Source organism: Histoplasma capsulatum (assembly GCF_000150115.1).
Source record: "Histoplasma capsulatum G186AR genomic scaffold supercont2.9, whole genome shotgun sequence".
NCBI lineage: Eukaryota > Fungi > Ascomycota > Eurotiomycetes > Onygenales > Ajellomycetaceae > Histoplasma > Histoplasma capsulatum.
The window spans coordinates 257,369-274,947 of NW_025544809.1; the positions used below are offsets into that span (position 1 = coordinate 257,369).

Here is a 17,579-nt window from a genome sequence, read left to right on the forward strand (position 1 = left end):
TCAATCCTGGATCCAAAGAGCGGAACTATCTATCCGTATTTCCATGAGCAAAGGCAAATCAAGCCAATTCCTGTCCACATTATTAGTCTACTATCCATAAGGGGGGGAAAAAATCTATATATATTCCCGAAATCAGGTTGTTATCTATACTATACAACAAAGCTGGGGCGGTAAACAAAAAGCAAAACAAGACAAATACAAAAGAAATGTTCAGAACAGTCCACAGGGGCCGATCCAATATGCCAAGCACAACTCGTAAGTCCCCGTCCCGTCAGACAAGCCATGATATCCTACTATGGCTGGCTACTATAGCGAGATAACCAACTACACCCGCATTTCCAACCCTCATCGCTGCGGATCAATCAGACCACAACCCGCCGCCGCCTCCACCCCTTCCACGCAACCGCCCACAACCCAATAGCCACCCAGACACTAGCCGTGCACCCGAGGGCCCAAAACCCATAACAGCGCCAGCCAACACACTGCTGATTCCCATCACCCGTCCTCCTCGCCGCCTCATAGCAGGCAGAGTAAACCGCACCCCAAACCGCGGCCCCCGCTGCGGGGAACATGGCAACAACACCCCAATTCGTTCCGAAGTTCTCCACGCCCCACACGACGGAGATGATAATGGGGACGAGCGCGAAGGAGGCGCCGTAGCCGACGCCCACAAGCGCGGTGGTTAGGTGGAAGGACTGCGGAGCGGAGAGGGGGATGGGTGTGGCGAGGAAGAGGAAGCCGAGGGACAGGAGGAGGGCAGAGGGGAGGAGGAAGGTTAGGCGGGAGAACGTTGTGCGGCGGATGAGGCTGGTTTGCGGTTGTTGAGAGGCGGTGGGGGAGGAGGCGGGTTGGAGGTGGGAGTGGGTTGGGGACGGGGCGAAGAGGTCGGATAGGTAACCGGTTAAGAGGCGGGCGAAAGTGGAGGTTAGGGCGATGGATGTGACGTGAGTCGCCCGGCTGCCAGCGGGAGGTGCGAGGTTGGGAGGGTATGAGGGAGGGGTTAGGGTTGGGATTATGGTGCCGACCTTTTTGTTTAGAGAAGTTAGTGGGGATCGTGTAAAATGGAGAAGAAGAGTTACAATAGAAGGAAGAAAGATAGTTGGGGGGAAAGGGGGAGGGGGAGGGGAATTAGTAAAACATACATTATTTATATATGCCTCCCCAGGGCCCGTTATCAAAAAGAACCCAACAGCAAGCCACCACATTGTCCTATCTTTCAAGAACAATCTCGTCTCTTGGTTAAGCAGCCAGTCCTTCTTCCTCCGCTCCTCTTTCTGGTAGTCGTGTCGTTCCTCCTGCGAAAGCGTGAGGGATTGAGCATCAGTCTCGATGGGCGTGTCGGCCCCGGCCCTAGACCCAACCCCGGCTACGATGCCATCCATAGTACCATACGAAACGGATGATGAAGCCATAGCAGCCCGAACCTCCTCTCTCGAGCGAAAAAAGTCATTTTGACCAATAATACCACTCCGCTCCAGCTCCTCCACCGCCTCATCGATCATCTCTTCTTCATCCACAATGCGCAACGCAAATGTCCCACCAACCCCAACGACAATCAACAATATCCCCAGGAAAAGGAAATATTTGAACACATCGACATCGCCCTTCTGCCCATCCGGCCCACGCTCATAGAGCAAGTGACTCCCCACCTGACTCTGCCACATGCCACTGAGCCCAAAAGCCGCAATAGGCAGTGCAAGCATAATGCCCTTGCGTTTCCCGCGGCCAAAGTTCTTCGCACACGTCGTGACGGCGGCGAGATACATGCAGCATGTGCCAGCACCCACGCCAACAAAGGATATAACCATAACCGCGAAGGGCCAGCCCGTGCCGCCCACGTCAAGCGGCGGTCCGGATTTGTACGTGAATGCCGCGAGGAGGTAGCCACTGCCGAAAAGGAAGGCAGAAATCAACGATATAGGGCCGGGAGTGTATCTATCGCAGAGATAACCGAAAAATGCCACCGGGAGATACATGGAAACCGCAGCGGCGACGGCGACGGCATTGACGCGGAACTGAGAGTAATGGAGGCGGGTTTGGAGGAGGGGTCCGTAGAGGGAGAATGCGGTTATGCTTCCGGCGCAGAGTCTTCATCATATATATCCCCAACGAAGAGAATCAATTAATTGGTTTGTGTATATATGATGGCCATGGAGCAAGCCACTTTATACTCCCAGGAGAGGGGTGATGAAAGATTAGGAAGAATAAAAAGGGCCTAACATACGCACTCCCAACTCCCCATGTTAAGCTCACGACCTTTACCACTTGCCGCTTCCACGTCTTCCTATCCCGCTCACTAATTTCGCAGGCGACATCACCGTAGTCGTCACCGTCGCCGTGACCGGCATGGCCGTTGTGGCTGCGGCCATCACCACGCGGCTCACCTCTGTCTCTCCCACGGCCAAGATCACCACCTTCCTCCTCATCTTCAGTATCGCGAAGGAGCAAAGGTCGACCGGCATCGAAATCGCGCTTATCGATGACTTTTGCATGGCGGGTATTGTTGGGGGCCGGCATCTTCACGAAAAAAAAGGGGGGGAGAGCCGACACAGGTGCCTCGAACGTGATCTATCGGTATCCGTCTATCCGTCCCGGGCCGCCGAAACAGTCACTTGGCCTGGCTTGTGTCCGTGCGTGCGTGCGTTCGCGATGTTGTGATGTATTTATATATAGTACTTTCCGGACTCCAACACTAACCCCGACCATTCAACACAGGAGAACACCAATTTCGATTCGAACAAAAACCCGGGCTCATCGAGCGGGTAGGTTGGGTATTATAGGTCGGGTAGGCACAGATACGATATTCCCCTCTCGCGAACCCCCCTTTCTGTAGCTTTTCCCGCTCCAAAAGTCTTCCGAAACGTTGATTTTTTTTCAAACAAGTCCAAGATTATATCTATACATATGTAGTATACGGTGGAAAACAGAACCTCATCGCCCCCACCTGGCTTTTTGCACTTGCAGGCTGCAAAATGGCGTTGAGCAAGCAATTTGGGGTCATGCCGGATCGCTGGGTTGTAACTTGCGTGCGTCCAGTATGTTATGACGAATTCAGGTTGTTAGTGGAGCGGGATATCCAAATCCTGTCTCAACAGCTGCTGTGAGCGTTATCGGTTGCCGTCTCCCTTGCTTTCGACCCGTCGACCCTAGTCTCGATATTAGTCTGTCTTGTCCCGGAGCATCCCGTTCGACAGGGTAGATGGAGGTTGTTGATGTTGTTTATCACCAGCGAAGGTTGCAGTTGAGCCGCGGGAAGCTTTTCCTATTCAGGCAATATGTATGGTGCCTAAGCGCCGACCAATAACCATAGAAAACATTGCCTCTGCTATGCAATAGTTAAAAGGGAATAGACTATAGCATAATATTCATTCATTTCATTCATCAATTCTAGTTAGTTGCTAATGTTACGTTACGTCTGGATTTCCGGAATTTCCGCGAAGAAAAATGAAAAAGGAAATAAAAACAAGCGCCCCAGATCCGAATTCCAAACCCCAAATCCTGTTCCCATGTCCCATGTTGTATCCATGTCCCATGTCCCATCAGCCCATAAATGTTATAAACCGGGAGAGGAGGTGTAAAAAGAAAGGGGGGGAGGGGGAGAGAGAAAAACATATAAGTAAAGGAAGAGGGTGAACGGAAAAACACAACACCAGTAATAAAGAAGCAAATAACATTCAAGGAAGAATCGGAATCAAGTGTCAACCCTGTAATCTTAGCAAAAGATAACGCATGGGGGGGTAAATACCCACAATAGCTAATAAGACTCTCAGAATCAAAGTGGGACAAGAGCAACAAAGACAGCACACACTCCACCAACCCAAACTAAAGGCTAACCTCTCCAGGGTCTGTATCCATAACCCCTTCCTCCCAAAATGCTCCATCATACTCATCATCCCCGACCTCTCTCCCAATGGCCATTCCCGACCCACCTCGTTGCGAAAACGTCATCCCCTCCCCTTCCCCCCTCTCTACATAATCCTCATCCTTAATCTCCTTCAATATGCGCTGAAAATACATGCGCAGCGAGCGCAGGCCGCGAAGGTATCCCCGATCAATATCACAAGGGCGATGGGGCGGACAGGGCGCGTCGGGTGGTATACCATCTTCGCCCGTGATGCAGTTGGCGAAATCGACAATTTTCACGCGAAGGCCAAAACTATTGTGCCCCTCTCCGTCATCGGTGGCTGGTTTCTTCTTTCTTTGTTGTTTTGCGGCAGGGTCACGATCGCCTGTTGTCGTGACATCATCAGGCTTTTCTGGTTCTGCGGATTTTTCCGCGTCATAGAGGATCAAGAGGCTACTAGCGTACAGCCTGTAACCGGGGAGTCGCCGCACCATGTTTTCCAACCGAGCGAGTTTGTCGAGTATAATAGGGATCTTCTTCGTGACACTTGAGTAACTAACGCCATCATACAAGAATCTTGTGAGTGCATCCTGGAACTGTCGTCCAGCTTTGAGGTCACGCCCGAAATACTTATCCTCGAAAAGATAATCTTGTTTTTTGATATTCCAGACTTGCATTCCACAAAGCCGCACTCCCAACTGCTGCGATGTCGTGGTTTGGCACTTGCGTCTCTGAGATTTCTTCTTTTTCTCAGTAGCCTCGATTCCATACTGACGAGTACCCATTTTTAGATCGAGAACACACGGCCTATTCATGCCGGCAGTAAGGTCTTCAAGGAGCAGGAAGAACTGAACTCGTTCATCTCGTGTAGTCCGTGCTTCTTTGGGGTTTACGGGGAGCCGTACAGGACCCCCCGTGGAAGCTTCCGGAGCGAAGGGGAAATTTTTGTTCTGTCGCGAAGTGGCTAGCTCCAAAGTAGTCTCACTGTGCTGATCAGAAGAAGAAGCCTGGTCAAAAACAAGGGCAGGGTTCATGACAGATTCCACAGAAGCAGGCCGCGGTGGTATATCCCGTTCCATCCTCAAGATTTCATCTTCTTTATCCCCACCATATCCATCGTCATCAAAATAAACCAGTTCCCCAGGTTTACTATTGCTCATACTTCGTTTTCTTTCCAGCCCACCGCCGGAATGACGGCGCCGTATCCGCGAAGCAATGGGAGCCACGAGCTTAGGTCGACCGTGTACTTCTTCTATATATAATTTCTCTGGCGCATGGGTATCCCCATTCACAACTGTAGAGGCAGAAGAAGACGATAAGTTGGCCTCTTTTTTGTCTTCGTTCCGGTTCATTCGAAGCGGGGGGGCTGATCCTTCACGCACAGTACCCATGGAACTGTCGCTCTGTAAAGACTGACAATCTATCGAAATATGGCTTCGTCTTCGCGAGGTCTCAGCCCGCAGTCTGGAGAAGGAGTTATGTCCACGAGAGTGGCGCCGATGATGGTGGATTGGAGGCGGTGCAAAAACCTCCCGAAGGACCTGTTCCTGTAGTTTTGTATTTACAGTTGTCGCGCCCCAGCTTGCTCCATGTCGTTTTGGAATATGCGAACGAATGGATGATGCTGATGTTGACTTGCGCGCGACGTCGTCATCGTCATCATCATCGTCGTCATAACCAGCAGTTTGTCGGGTGCCAGAAGTATTTCCACTATCCGCTGACCCAGCAGAGGTAAAGAGATCTAACGGAATTATATGCCTATTATTCTCAAGGATCACCTTCGGAATGACGCCCGTAACCTGCGATTGGCTAAAGATCCGCGCACTTTCTGGGTCTTTGGTCTTTTTCGAAACTTGCGAGGCTTTCTCAGCGCCATTGTTCGTAGAAGTGGAGGGGGCAGTTCCGTTTTCAACTGCAATATCATCTGTCTTATTCTTTGGTCGCTTTGGGCCTTTTGAGAATGTTACATTGAGAACACCAATGTATCTGCAGGAAAGAGAGAACCCATCATTAGCATCTCTTTGATTATAAGAAATAGAATCCTGACCCATGACATCTGTGCTGCAAGCTTGGGTGTTTCGGGATGAACTTGGGAAACGAGATAAAAACAAATAAAATAAAATAAAATAAAATAAACAAACCTTGCTAGAAACATTAACATTTCCGGATGTCTACGCTCAATCCTCTCGTAAAACTCATTCTCCCGATTATTCAATTGCTTACAAACAGCTCGTCGGGAAAATCTAAATACGGTGGTATGGCCCCCAACTTGATGCCGATACGGTTTGAGCTCAACAGCTCCAAGCAGAGCAGTAGGCCCATGAGCATGTTTACGTTTAGGGTGCGTAGGGTAGCGATTACGGTGCGCTGTGGAAGCAGCCGGAATCGTACCCGCATCGTCAGTTAAACTAGATTCTTCCTCGCGTGCAGAAAGCCCGGTTTCGTCCGCAGAACCAAACTCAGACTCAGACGTCGATTCATGGCCGAGCTCTGAAATCGTAGCCAGTGAGCGGTCGTTCCCCTCGCTAACCTGGCCCTCGGGGGCCGTTGGCAGGTCTCCATGGAAAAGTCGAGTGCTGCCATCAGAACGCAAAGCTATGTCCACATGGTTGAATGACTCACTTGGGCGACCGTCATGATTCTTCTGGATGGATGAACGCTTGAGATCCTCTTCAGGAGGTTCCTCTTCCTCTGGGGTGTTGAGCTGCTCGATATCAACCTCGACCTCGACGTCCTCTGCATCTGCACGTTTGTGTGGAAAGTAGAGTGCCGATGAAATTCGTTCTTCATCCTCGTAACTATCTGAACCTGTCCCTCTAAGATGCTGTGTACTGTCAGACCCCACAGAATTACTACCGAAAGTGGAATCTGGTCCAAAAAGAAGGGCTGATGACCCACGGTCCATGATCGTAGTAGGCAGGCTGTTTGTCGACGGAGGAACGAAGCCACCGTAGCTCTTGATTTCTTCCAGGAGGTCAACGGGAACCTTCCTCCACCTGTCAGTCCGGGGTTTTTCTTCAACGATATCGGAGTGAAGAGGGTTTCGGCGGGCGCGTTGGGTAGGAGTGGCGTCAGTGGCGTCAGATACATCACTCCCTCCATCCTCATCATGCGTATTCTCGTCATCCTCCCGCTGTAACTGGTGAGGCTCTGATACGTCTGGCGGAAGGAGTATAACCTGAGAACGCGATGAAGAGGAGGAGCCTTCACTAGGGAATACTCTCCCCCGTTCGCCAGAATAATCACCGTCACCACCAAGTTGACAGTCCTGATCCCTAACACTCCGCTCCACAAGACGCTCATCTCGTTTTTTGCGCTCTGGAGATTTTGTATTCTCCTTGAACAGACCTAGGTAGTGGCTTGATTTGCGACTCCGAACGTTAGAAGCCGGTTCTGCGTTGGCCAGATCAGCTTCAATGGAAGTCTCTAGGTGTGAGGGGTGACCCTTGGTCGAGCTGCGGGCGATAGGAAAATCTCGACGAGAATCAGAGGAGTACTCCCCTGACCGAGACTGGGACTGGGACTTGGGACGGAGCTGGGATGGATCGGGTTGCTGCGTCGAGGTTGTGGATGATGATTGCGCACTGGTACTATTTTTTCTGAGCAATGGCTTCGTTGCCATCAAGGGAGTCATTTTGCTAGAACTCGTCGTAGCCGTAGCTGATGTAGTCATGACAGGTGTTTGCCTAGCTCCCGCGTTGGAGGAATCCGGGAGGATGGGGGAGACGGCTCCAAGGGAATCCCAGGTTTTTGCTCTGGAAAGCCGTAAAGATCGTAGCGGGTGTTCTGCGGATGTAAAATTAGGGGTAGGCGAAGGTCGTTGGAGGAAGGCATCAATTCCGTGAGGTTGATTAGAGGTGATAACGGTCGCACCACTGCCACCAGCATCATTTGTGCCGCTTCCAGCGACAACACCGCAGGTTCGCTGCGGAAGCTGAGTGGTAATCATCGAGACGAGGGGAGGGGAAGAGAGTCGGGGAGGCGAAGGTGGCGGGGGAGAAGCGTACAGGGGAAACGAAGGCTGCGAAGAAGAAATCGACTTGAGGCTGTCCTTCCGCACGGAGTCAGTGGACAGAGAAGAAGCATTGCCATCTTGCCGAAGGTCGGGAAACTGCAAAGGGGTATTCTGGTAATTATTTCTCGTGTTATCACTGTTATGGTTGTTATTAGCACTCTTATCCCACGCAGATGATCCTCCGCGGTCCGCCGACGTCTGCAGTGTTGCCAGCGGCAGCGGCAGCGGCAGCGGCTGTCGTCCTTCTCTTTCTTCTCCCTCTCCCGGTTGATATCCGTCTGTAGCTGTAGCGGACTTCAACTGTGGACGGAGTATGAAAGAAGCTCTTCCCACGGCCCTTTCCGCCGGAATACTATTTACATCGTTGTCCGAGGGTAGATAATGTGTGGCAAAGATGCTTTCCCTCTCGGACAACTGGGGGCTCCGGGATCGAAGGGCGGAGGAAGTGGAGGAGGCGGAGGAGGCAGTGACGGGGGTGGCTACAGAGGGCCCGTAAGAACAGGGTGAAATAGAGGAGGGAGAAGACGGGGAGGCAGCGATTACCCGGTGAAGAGGGAACGAGGCATCGCGGGGTTTTAACCGGCCCGCAGGCGCAGGCGCAGGTGTAGGTGTAAGGGGTGCCGTCGACGCATGAGTGTCGAGTGGTCCTGACGCAACGGGCGCAGCAACGTGGGCAGGCTGTTGGCTGAGCGACCCGCAGCCGGGGGCTTTGACTCTGGCTCTGGGATTGGAGGCTGGAGTCGACTGCAGGCAGCTCGAATCAGAAGAAGAATCGGGCGCAGGTGTCACCAGGGTTGTGGACGAGGGATCAACGGGAGCGGGAGCAGGTGTTGACATGGGGGAAACATTGGTCAGGCCAGTGCGATGAGGAAAGCCAGTGGGGTTAATAGGAGGAGGAGAAGAGGAGAAAAGAGCAGCAGCAATTCATAAGGAAAGCTAGTAGGACGAGAGGGAGTGGGAGGAGCGGACGGAGAGGGGTCGAGGAGCTGGGCTGCAATAAAAATAATGAAGCTGGAGTGCAAGTTCTGGCCGAGACTGGGATGAGGCGAAGGCTGACTGATGATGCCGATGACCTGGGGAGGTGTGGCTGGTGACGGCAAAACCCTAAAATTCAACAACAAGAACAGGATTCTCAGGGCCAGGGACAGCGGATGGGCAAGCACAGATGGTTTCTGTATGTATATAGATGTGTATATATGTATATGGCTAGTTAGAGCGATTCTGTCTGATCCATTATCTCATCTGTCCTTGCCGGTCAAATTCCACAGCAAAGCAGACTGCTTCTGCTGACCCCAGCCGCCGCTGATTGGGCCATGTGCTGAGCTGGAGCTGTCGCTGCGTCAGCCCCCAAGGTTGTGCCTGGCGACAGTGGAACTGCCACAGGTGCCCCGTCGAGATATCAGACAGGATCAACTACAGGAACAGGTACAGGGACGATGCACCACCACCGTGAGACAACGATCACGGTCAATAACATACTCCGTACTGGAATAATATCTCCCGATTACTGCAAAAGCTTACCCGTGCCACTCTCCATCCTTTAGTACCAGGTCAGGATCAATGCTCCCCAGCCACTCCACTTGCATCTTGCGCTTCCTCTCCACGTTCCGTCTCCACGCTCCTCTCCCGGCAATCATCCCAGGCCAACACACCATCGATCCCTCCAACTGCCTCCAAACGCTTGCTACATGAGGAGCACTGATTACTTCTAGTACGCAGCAGCCGTGGCCAGGAACAGCCCGGCCCGCCAGCGACACCCGTGGCCATATCTCTCACCTCCCCTCCCCTCCCCGCCCAATCAAGACCCGCCGTGCTCCCACGCGCTCTCCTCCTCCGCATACATACGCTGCTCTCCTGGCCCAAGACAAGTCCAAGACACAGACACAGACACAGTCACAGTCACCTTCCTAGGCACAAGCCGATAACTAGTATCCATTGTCAGACACGTTGCACGGCCAGCAATCGTTAGTATGAGGTATTTATCAATCCGCCGCGGGTTCCATACGCAGTACGGAGTACAGACCAGTACATTCATTTCTATACCATGCCGTGAGTGGGGACGGGAACGGCAACGGACGGCCAGGGAGTGTCTCGACTCCGCAGTGCGAAAGTATCCCCCCCAAACCCATTCATCCATTCATTAGCATCGTGGAGCTATGGATGTCCAAATCATCCATGGAGATATGCTAACACTAATACCCTCCCCCGCACTGGAAAACGTTCCTACCTCCTGTACTTGTACCCAACCAACGACACATGAAGAACCAGCGTTCAATGCTCCTGGGGCTCTTACATAGCAAGCAGATAACCTGCTCCTCCTCCTCCTCCTCGTCGTCGTCGTCGTCGAGCAACTGGCGATATCCCAATGGCACCTAAATTTCACCTTATACAACGATTACACAAATAGTACTATCTCCAGATTAGATACCGTGTACTCTATACCAGGTCCACGATAAAGATACAAAAAATGAAAAAGGGCGGTGAGAGAAAACCAGGCTCGAAAAATGAGCACATAAAAACTCAGTAAGAATCGATTGGTAAAAAAACAAAATAATACTCCAAAAAAGTACTCAGGGTCCTGCCGCGGTTCGAACGCGGGGCCTCTCGCATATTTAGGCGTTGGAAATAATAGCGCAAACCCAAAGCGAGAATCATACCACTAGACCACAGGACCAGTCATTCTTTGCATTGGACGGCTTATAACAGCAATATTTACTTACCATCTAGTAATAATAAATACGACGCAACTTTGCGGAGCACTATCGATGTACAGTACAGAGCACCGCAGATGGCAATTCCTGGTTTTGAACAAACGGCTCAATTTAATTAAAGCAAAATTGGTTATAGTGAGGGCGTTATCTAATTGCAAATCTTGGGACTGCGTACTTCCCGTACGTACGCCTTTGTCTTTTGAACGTGGTACGGTGGCAGAGTGAGATTATATATATATATTTATTTGGTATCAAAGTCAATTATCACCAAAACAACAAACACAGTTCCAAAATCAAAAGAGAAACGAAAACCAGAAAAAAAGGGAGGTGGCAGAAAGAAGAGAATAAAAGAGCCACTTTTGAAAAACCAAGCCCAGAAAGGACCTACGCATGCTACAAAATGCAATTAGAACGGGGTATTTCGACAGAAAAAAGGGGGAAGGGCCCAGGCAAGAGACCAGGCAAACCCCATGATACCAAAAGGAGGAAAACAAGAAATGAGACCCAAAGCCAAGATCACATACCCGTCCTAAACGCCATATATATCAAACAAGAGAAGGTGGAAAAATGAAAACAGCGGACAAACCCAAACCCCTTCTCCGTCCTGAGTCAATGTCCAGGCAGGAGAACAAAAGCAAATTTCATACAGAAAAGAAACCCTAAAACCCCAAAAGAAAACCCAGACAGAAGAACAATAACGGAAAGGCGAAAAGATTCACCATCAATTATCTTGCCGCTCCTTTTTCTGCTTGCTCTTCTTTTTTTTAAGAACCCCCAACTCTTCCAACCGCCTCCACACCTCATCCTTTCTCACATACCCACTCCTCCCCTTTGCACCACCATCACCACCACTGCCACCACTGGAACTGGCACTCTCATCCCAAAAATCACCTACGCTACCCCCCGCACATCCATTGACAATAGGAAGTCCATTCAAGACCCTCAACCTCCCCGCAGCCGCCGCCTGCACCATCAGCTCCACAACTCTTCTCCGCAACCTCGTTGCTTCGTCCAGGTGCACGACATACTTGCGATCTGCAATGACGTTCGTCGGCGGTACTGTGTAGTGGTCATCAATCTCAATCTCAACCCTCCCCTCATCCTCAGCTTCAGTCTCATCACGAGCCTCGTTGTCATCACCGAATCCTTTCCGCGCAATATCTGTACAGCCACCCAAGGTCGGGAAACCCGCATCATCCTCATCTTCATCCCCTTCATCACTTTTGCGAACCTGTAACTGCCTCTCCTCTTCGTCATACCCATGCCCATACTTTTTCTCATTCTTCCGTCTTCCCACCTGTCCGCCCCCGACAAGGCGGCCCTTCTCATCCCTCCACACCCTCCCACTTCCTGTGACAGGCGCCGGATAGAACCCCACCGTAATTGGGTTCCCCCTTAAATCCACATCGCCCAGTGCACCGCTGCGGCCACCGACGGATCTCAGAACCTGGCAGAGCTTCCGGAGCCGCGCGATGCGGTTACCAACTAACAAAACGCGACCAAGGCGTGTGATGCCTTGTAATTCGGAGATGTCGGAGAGCGCGTTGAAGTTAAGATTCAAGACGCGGAGGTTTGGGAAGGCGATGCCGAAAGTATTGGGTAGAGTTTCCAAGGCACACGAGGCGATGTCGAGGTATTGTAGGCTGGGGACGCCGGTTGGTGGAGCGAGAAGAGCTGGGGATAGGCGGTTGGATGATAGGTATAGCTTCCGGAGGGAGGCGGCTGCACCAAGGTCGAGGTGGATGAGGGGAAGTTGGGCCATCACGGATTGATGGGAAGAGGATGGCATTGTCTGTTCGCGGAGAGATAAGCTGTCGAGGTAATGACACTGGTCCAGACCGGTGATCGTGGAGAGATGGTTCCTGTCTAAATAGAGGAGGTGGAGGTTGGGGAATTTCCCGATATCTAGTTCCTCTATGTTATTGTTCGATAGAATAAGTGAGTGCATGCAATGAAGAACTTCCAACGATTCGAAATGCCGAATGCGATTTCCTCGAAGGTCCAGCTTTTCGATAGTTTTGATGAATCCAATGTTGCGAACACTCGTGAGACAATTATCACGCAAGTCCACGTGGATCAACCGAGTCCTTTATATAGCCGTCAGCGATCAATCGTCCCCTACTAAAATAGGCTGTATCCAAAAATTGAAATATACTTACAACTCGGCTTCCCCAAAGTCAACCTCCTCAATCAAATTTCCCCTCACCTTCAGCGACAACAACCCATTCAAATGCATGATACCACGAATATTCCGGATCCGATTCCCATCCGCCTTCAAACCCCTCAGATGAACAAGTCCCGAAAACGCATCAAGATCCTCCAACTTGTTCCCCGACACATCCAAATATTGAAGGTTAGACAGATGGCCCCATGCAGTCAAGTTTGACAGGCAGTTGCGTGGAATCTTCAATGTGCGAATGCCCGAGGGGACACCGCTAACCTGGCCCACGTTATTGTCGGATGCGTCGAGCTCCTCAAGTCGCGAACAGAATTCGTTCAGTCTGTGTAGCGTTATTAAACCTTTGCCGCGAAGGTTTAGTCGACGTAGGTGTTCCCAGTATGGTTCGTAAGGCTCTATGTCAGTGATGTGTTTAATCAAATCTTCAGTCGCCAGAGTAAATGTCCCGTGCACCTGTCTGAGAGAGGTCGGACGAGTCCGTTCAGCAACATAACTAACGTCACGTCGCATAGACTCATCAATTTGATGAAGCGTAAAATCAGACAGAGAGGCAAGCTGGAAGCTATAACTGGTATCCATGTTTGGGCTCCCTGGTAAAATCATCGAGCGGTCCTCATGCCCTGGGGCTTGGATAACAGAAAGGTCGTGATGTTGGGTATTATGGTCATCAATGGCTGAATCTTCAGTTCGCTCATCAATTCGGGAGATAGGTCTTCCCTTGAAAGTCCGACTATCGAATGAACTATTCTGGACCGAAGAGATCCGGAAGGGGGAGCCTTGGCTGCATGGACGCGGTAGGTTGTCTGAATGGCTCAGAGAATACCCGAAGCAATTAGACCCGAGGTGGTCATGATACGCCGTAGATGGCAACGGATGCTCCGGCTCAAGAGATTCCTCCCGGTACACCACATGGGATACCAAAGGGGACGAGAACGAAATCGTAGGTACCCGACCACGCCTTTCGCCGCCGGGAGGTTGGGCACTATCACACTTTAAACAATTTCCTAAATCATTAATTCCAGCAAGCTGTCCAGGAGCAGCTAGCTCCTCACTACCCCAGGACGTAGCTCTGGTTTCTGGCTTCGGACAGCTCGACGTAAACCGTGTGGATTTCGATTGTACGGAACTTGTCTCAAAACGTGCGCCATCTCGTGTATTTGGTCGGAAATCAGGAATCTGCTGACGATTATCCTCCCTTGCATCCCCTTTCTCGCCTTTCAACTGTTGCAGCTGTTGCTGAGATTCTTTCAGATTACTGGGTCCCCGTTCACTAAAAGCAGCCGCTATCTCACATAGTTTGCCCTTTGCCGTTGCCGGCGACGAAAACGTCTGCATAGCCATGAGCTCTTGTAGCTCATCAACGCTAAGGTCCGGAATATCTTTAAAGGGGTCTTCTTCACTGATAATGGCGTTGTCTTCCATCGCATTCGACACCAATGATCTTTCTTCAGCAGGTATCACCACGTCTCCGCCCTTTACCCAAGTATGCGCTGAGCGGTCATAAGTCATCGAACCGACCTGCTCGGGTATCAAGTGAGCTATCATCTCGGAAGATATGATCCCCTTGGCCCCAGAGCCACTCGAAGAGCCCCGGGAAGATGCTGTGGGCAATGAGTTTCCAGCTGACCTTTGCGACGACATGTCCTGCTGGGAATCCGCGCCGTCATGGTTATTAGAGCCGCTGGGTAAACTTGAAAAGGAGCCTGTTGCACCTTTCTCCAGGTCTGGGGCGGACAACCCTCGTAGATGCATCCTCGTGCTGTTTTCAACAGCATCATGCTCATTGCCGTCATGCTTATCTGCCTGCCTATTAATGGAATATGTAGCCATATACCGTTCCCGATTAAGATGTAGAGACTTTACGGACCCCCCCATATAAAGCCCAAAGTCATCCTTGTCTTCAAACTTCTTCAAATGGCTCACTATACGCGGGTGCTGCTTACGTGGTTGCTCTCGTAGCCTGCGAAGATCAACAACCCCCTCGCGACTTGGCGGCCTTGAAAACTCTTCCTGGGTCGACTGCTCTTCAGCATCCTTATAGGAGTAGTCCGGATCGCTAGCAACATCACTCAAACGTTCGGTTTCTTCAACACTCGACAAACCGTGATTATGCTTGGCGCTTCCTCTGGCACGTATTATGTCCATGATCTTAGTAGCTTCGTTCAAAAAATCTTGCGTGGTAATTGAGACTTTCCTACTGTCGTCGAAGATATGACTGGGGCTTGCGATGGAGGAGAGCTTGTGCTCATGTTTATTCTCAGCGTGTTGGACGATATCAAGGGGAACTTGTGGTTTGTAAATATGTTTAGTTTGAGGTATCTCTTGGTTTCCAACCTGAGACCTTATTTGCGAGGGAGTTGGCGTTCGTGGACGAGGTGGGAGTTGTAAGTCACCATCGTCTCGTTCTCCATTGCATCCAGATTGAATCTGTCCATAGTTCTGGTCGTTTTGGTTGTTATAACTGGCAGAAAATTGAGGAGATTCAAGAAGAGAAGACGCCAGAAGTTGATTATTGGGATCGATATTTTGTAGTGTTCGCCTTCGTTTTCGGCTCGGGTCTTTCGTCGGACTGTTCAAAACCCTCTTCGTCTCGCTCTGTCTAAATGGATTTACATCGCAATTTTCGTTTAGCATTGCTGGATTATTTGGATGGGTACCCATCTTCTTCCTAGCTGCTGGAGCTGGAAAACCATTAGTCTGTGAGGGGCCAAATGGATCATGTTGTTGTTTTGAAGATTGTATTTGGCTTTGTTTGCCGGATTCCCTTCCTCGAGATGGAAGATCTGATGGTCCTATCCCGTTTTCACTTGTGATTACCAGGGAAGGGGCGGGTAGCAGACTGAGACCGTCGGTTGGTTGCTCTGATGAACCGCAGCTATTTGAACTCAAGTGGTCTCTGGAATTGGCTTGATTCCGGTTCTCCTCGCAGGGCGATTTGGTGGGAGTTTCACAGCAACTTCGAGAGGACGATGTGGTTGCTGTTTGGTTTTTATTACGGCGTGAAGTCGGTTGGCTTCGGCTTCCCGTCTTCTGACGGTTTTCTGTAGGTGATGTGGTTGCTTCATCTGGGCCGTTATTAAATGACTCTTCAAATTGACTCATTCTTCTTAGTAGTTTGTTACTGGTAAATGTGTCGTACTCCCCGAATAACTTCAAGGGGCTACCAGACGATCTTGGTCTCGAGTCGTTCGTCTCGCGGCGTGCGCGGTGTGGCGTAAGGAATGATTGAGGGGGAGGGTGTTGTTGCTGTGAACCGAATGTGTCCTTGCGACTCTCATTGAGTGGAGTATTTCTGATGCTAGACAGGAAGGAGGCTGAATGAAGCGGCGAGAGGAGAGAAGTTGGTGAAAGTTGGCGACGGCGAAACGACCCATCACTGGAATAACCACCACGACGTATGCTTACAAAGCCACCACCAGTGGAGCCGAAATCCATTGTTCCAACAGATAAGTCTTCAGGTAGCGACTGACTGGTCATTTCGATAGAATCCTCCACTCCTCCCGTGAACGTTTGATTTTCCCGACGGCTGAGGTAACTGCCATCATCACTGGCAACTGAATTGTGTCTGCGAGAATCGGGAAAGGTTTCTTTTAGGTTTGGGTTTCTTACTTGCTCAAGAAGTGACTCCAAAATTTCCCGATTTGTGTAATCGCCAGCGGTATCATTGTCGTCCTTGGAGAAGAGGATCGGAGTAATTTCCTCGTTACGCAGTTCCTCCCTACCGCTCACAGTTCGTGATCTGGGATCAAAACTAGCACTTTCGCTCGCGTGGACACCGTCCCCCAACCAGCATTTAGCGTTATCTAAGGATGTACTGTATCTCTCCACACTGTCTTGGCCATCACCGACAGAATTTACGCTTCTAGTCCGGGCATCATCCAAATCGTTCAGCAAAACGTCTGGCAGCTTGTCGCTGGGCGATTTTGGAAGCTGTAGCGACCATGGCTGATCAACCTGGGTCTGCACGGATGTAAAAAGATTCGACCTTGCGTTTGGTTCAGTATGGGTAGGCGGCGGTTTAAACACATTCTCCAGTTCCATGGGGCCGAACAAGTCGCCCCCTTCTCCCATCGGACCTTCACCGCGATCAAGACGCTTCTTCCATTCTGGGGTACTACCTTCTTTGGTATGTTTACTTTGGGGTCTTCTGTGCATGGTCGAACTTGTGATAGGGGTGTTTTCGGATTGAACTTGTACGGATACTATAGCAATATTCAATAAAAAGGATTTCTCGTTAGTTACAGACTAATGAATGAAAAATTTCTTCATGTGGTACGAGCCATCTTGCCTTTTGGACCGACACTCGAGGTGACAACATTGATCATGGAAAAAGTGTGGTTGGACGAAACATTGCTATTGTTGCTTTCGACGTCTGATAAGCGGAGTGGCTCTGATGTTTTGCGCAAATGTCGGGAGAAGAAGGATGGTTTGTTTTGCGACGAAGAAACACTGGTGGGCGGAGAGGCGGACTGGCCGCGTGACGAGCGTTTGAAGGAGTTGGAGATGCGGTCGCGCAAGGAAGTTTGTGAGGAGCGAGATTGTGGGATCCAGTCTTCAGACAGGTCATCTAGCCAAGGTTGCTGTTTACTCATGTTGAGCTTGATTTGGATTCAGGGTTATGTAGTCAAGAGGTCGATAATTAATTCAAAGGGGGAGGGAGGCTCAACGAAGAGGTGGAAGGGAAGTGTGCGATCTAGGAGGAGTAGGGATTGCGAAGAGAGGATATATTAACATAATGGTCAGTTAATAAGGATATATAAGAGGAAGGCCTGTGGACTAAAAATGGACCATCAGCTAGTTAGGCGGCGCTGAGGATAAGAGATGTTGTTG

General features: G+C 50.6%; 4 protein-coding genes and 1 non-coding gene across 5 annotated transcripts; 1 reads left to right on the top strand and 4 right to left on the bottom strand.

Annotated features, from left to right (window-relative positions):
* Positions 1–107: 107 nt before the first annotated feature.
* On the bottom strand, positions 108–2,517 carry HCBG_06315 (uncharacterized protein; the record flags this gene model as incomplete). Its single annotated transcript, XM_045433364.1, has 3 exons — positions 108–1,025; positions 1,143–2,088; positions 2,225–2,517. The coding sequence occupies 3 exons, from the start codon at positions 2,515–2,517 to the stop codon at positions 363–365; spliced, it is 1,902 nt and encodes a 633-aa protein (XP_045285677.1).
* A 1,305-nt stretch (positions 2,518–3,822) lies between these two features.
* Positions 3,823–8,696, bottom strand: HCBG_06316 (the record flags this gene model as incomplete). Its single annotated transcript, XM_045433365.1, has 2 exons — positions 3,823–5,830; positions 5,986–8,696. The coding sequence occupies 2 exons, from the start codon at positions 8,694–8,696 to the stop codon at positions 3,823–3,825; spliced, it is 4,719 nt and encodes a 1,572-aa protein (XP_045285678.1).
* A 225-nt stretch (positions 8,697–8,921) lies between these two features.
* HCBG_06317 (uncharacterized protein) lies at positions 8,922–9,561 on the top strand (the record flags this gene model as incomplete). The annotated part of the gene is made up of 4 exons (XM_045433366.1): positions 8,922–9,033; positions 9,070–9,113; positions 9,156–9,308; positions 9,376–9,561. 4 exons carry the CDS (start codon positions 8,922–8,924, stop codon positions 9,559–9,561), a joined length of 495 nt encoding a protein of 164 aa, XP_045285679.1.
* Positions 9,562–10,432: 871 nt separating this feature from the next.
* Positions 10,433–10,533, bottom strand: HCBG_11052. The gene has a single exon. It is a non-coding gene; the product is annotated as a tRNA-Pro (tRNA).
* A 758-nt stretch (positions 10,534–11,291) lies between these two features.
* On the bottom strand, positions 11,292–17,341 carry HCBG_06318 (SIN component scaffold protein Cdc11; the record flags this gene model as incomplete). Its single annotated transcript, XM_045433367.1, has 3 exons — positions 11,292–12,657; positions 12,730–16,951; positions 17,026–17,341. 3 exons carry the CDS (start codon positions 17,339–17,341, stop codon positions 11,292–11,294), a joined length of 5,904 nt encoding a protein of 1,967 aa, XP_045285680.1.
* Between the last annotated feature and the right edge of the window lie 238 nt (positions 17,342–17,579).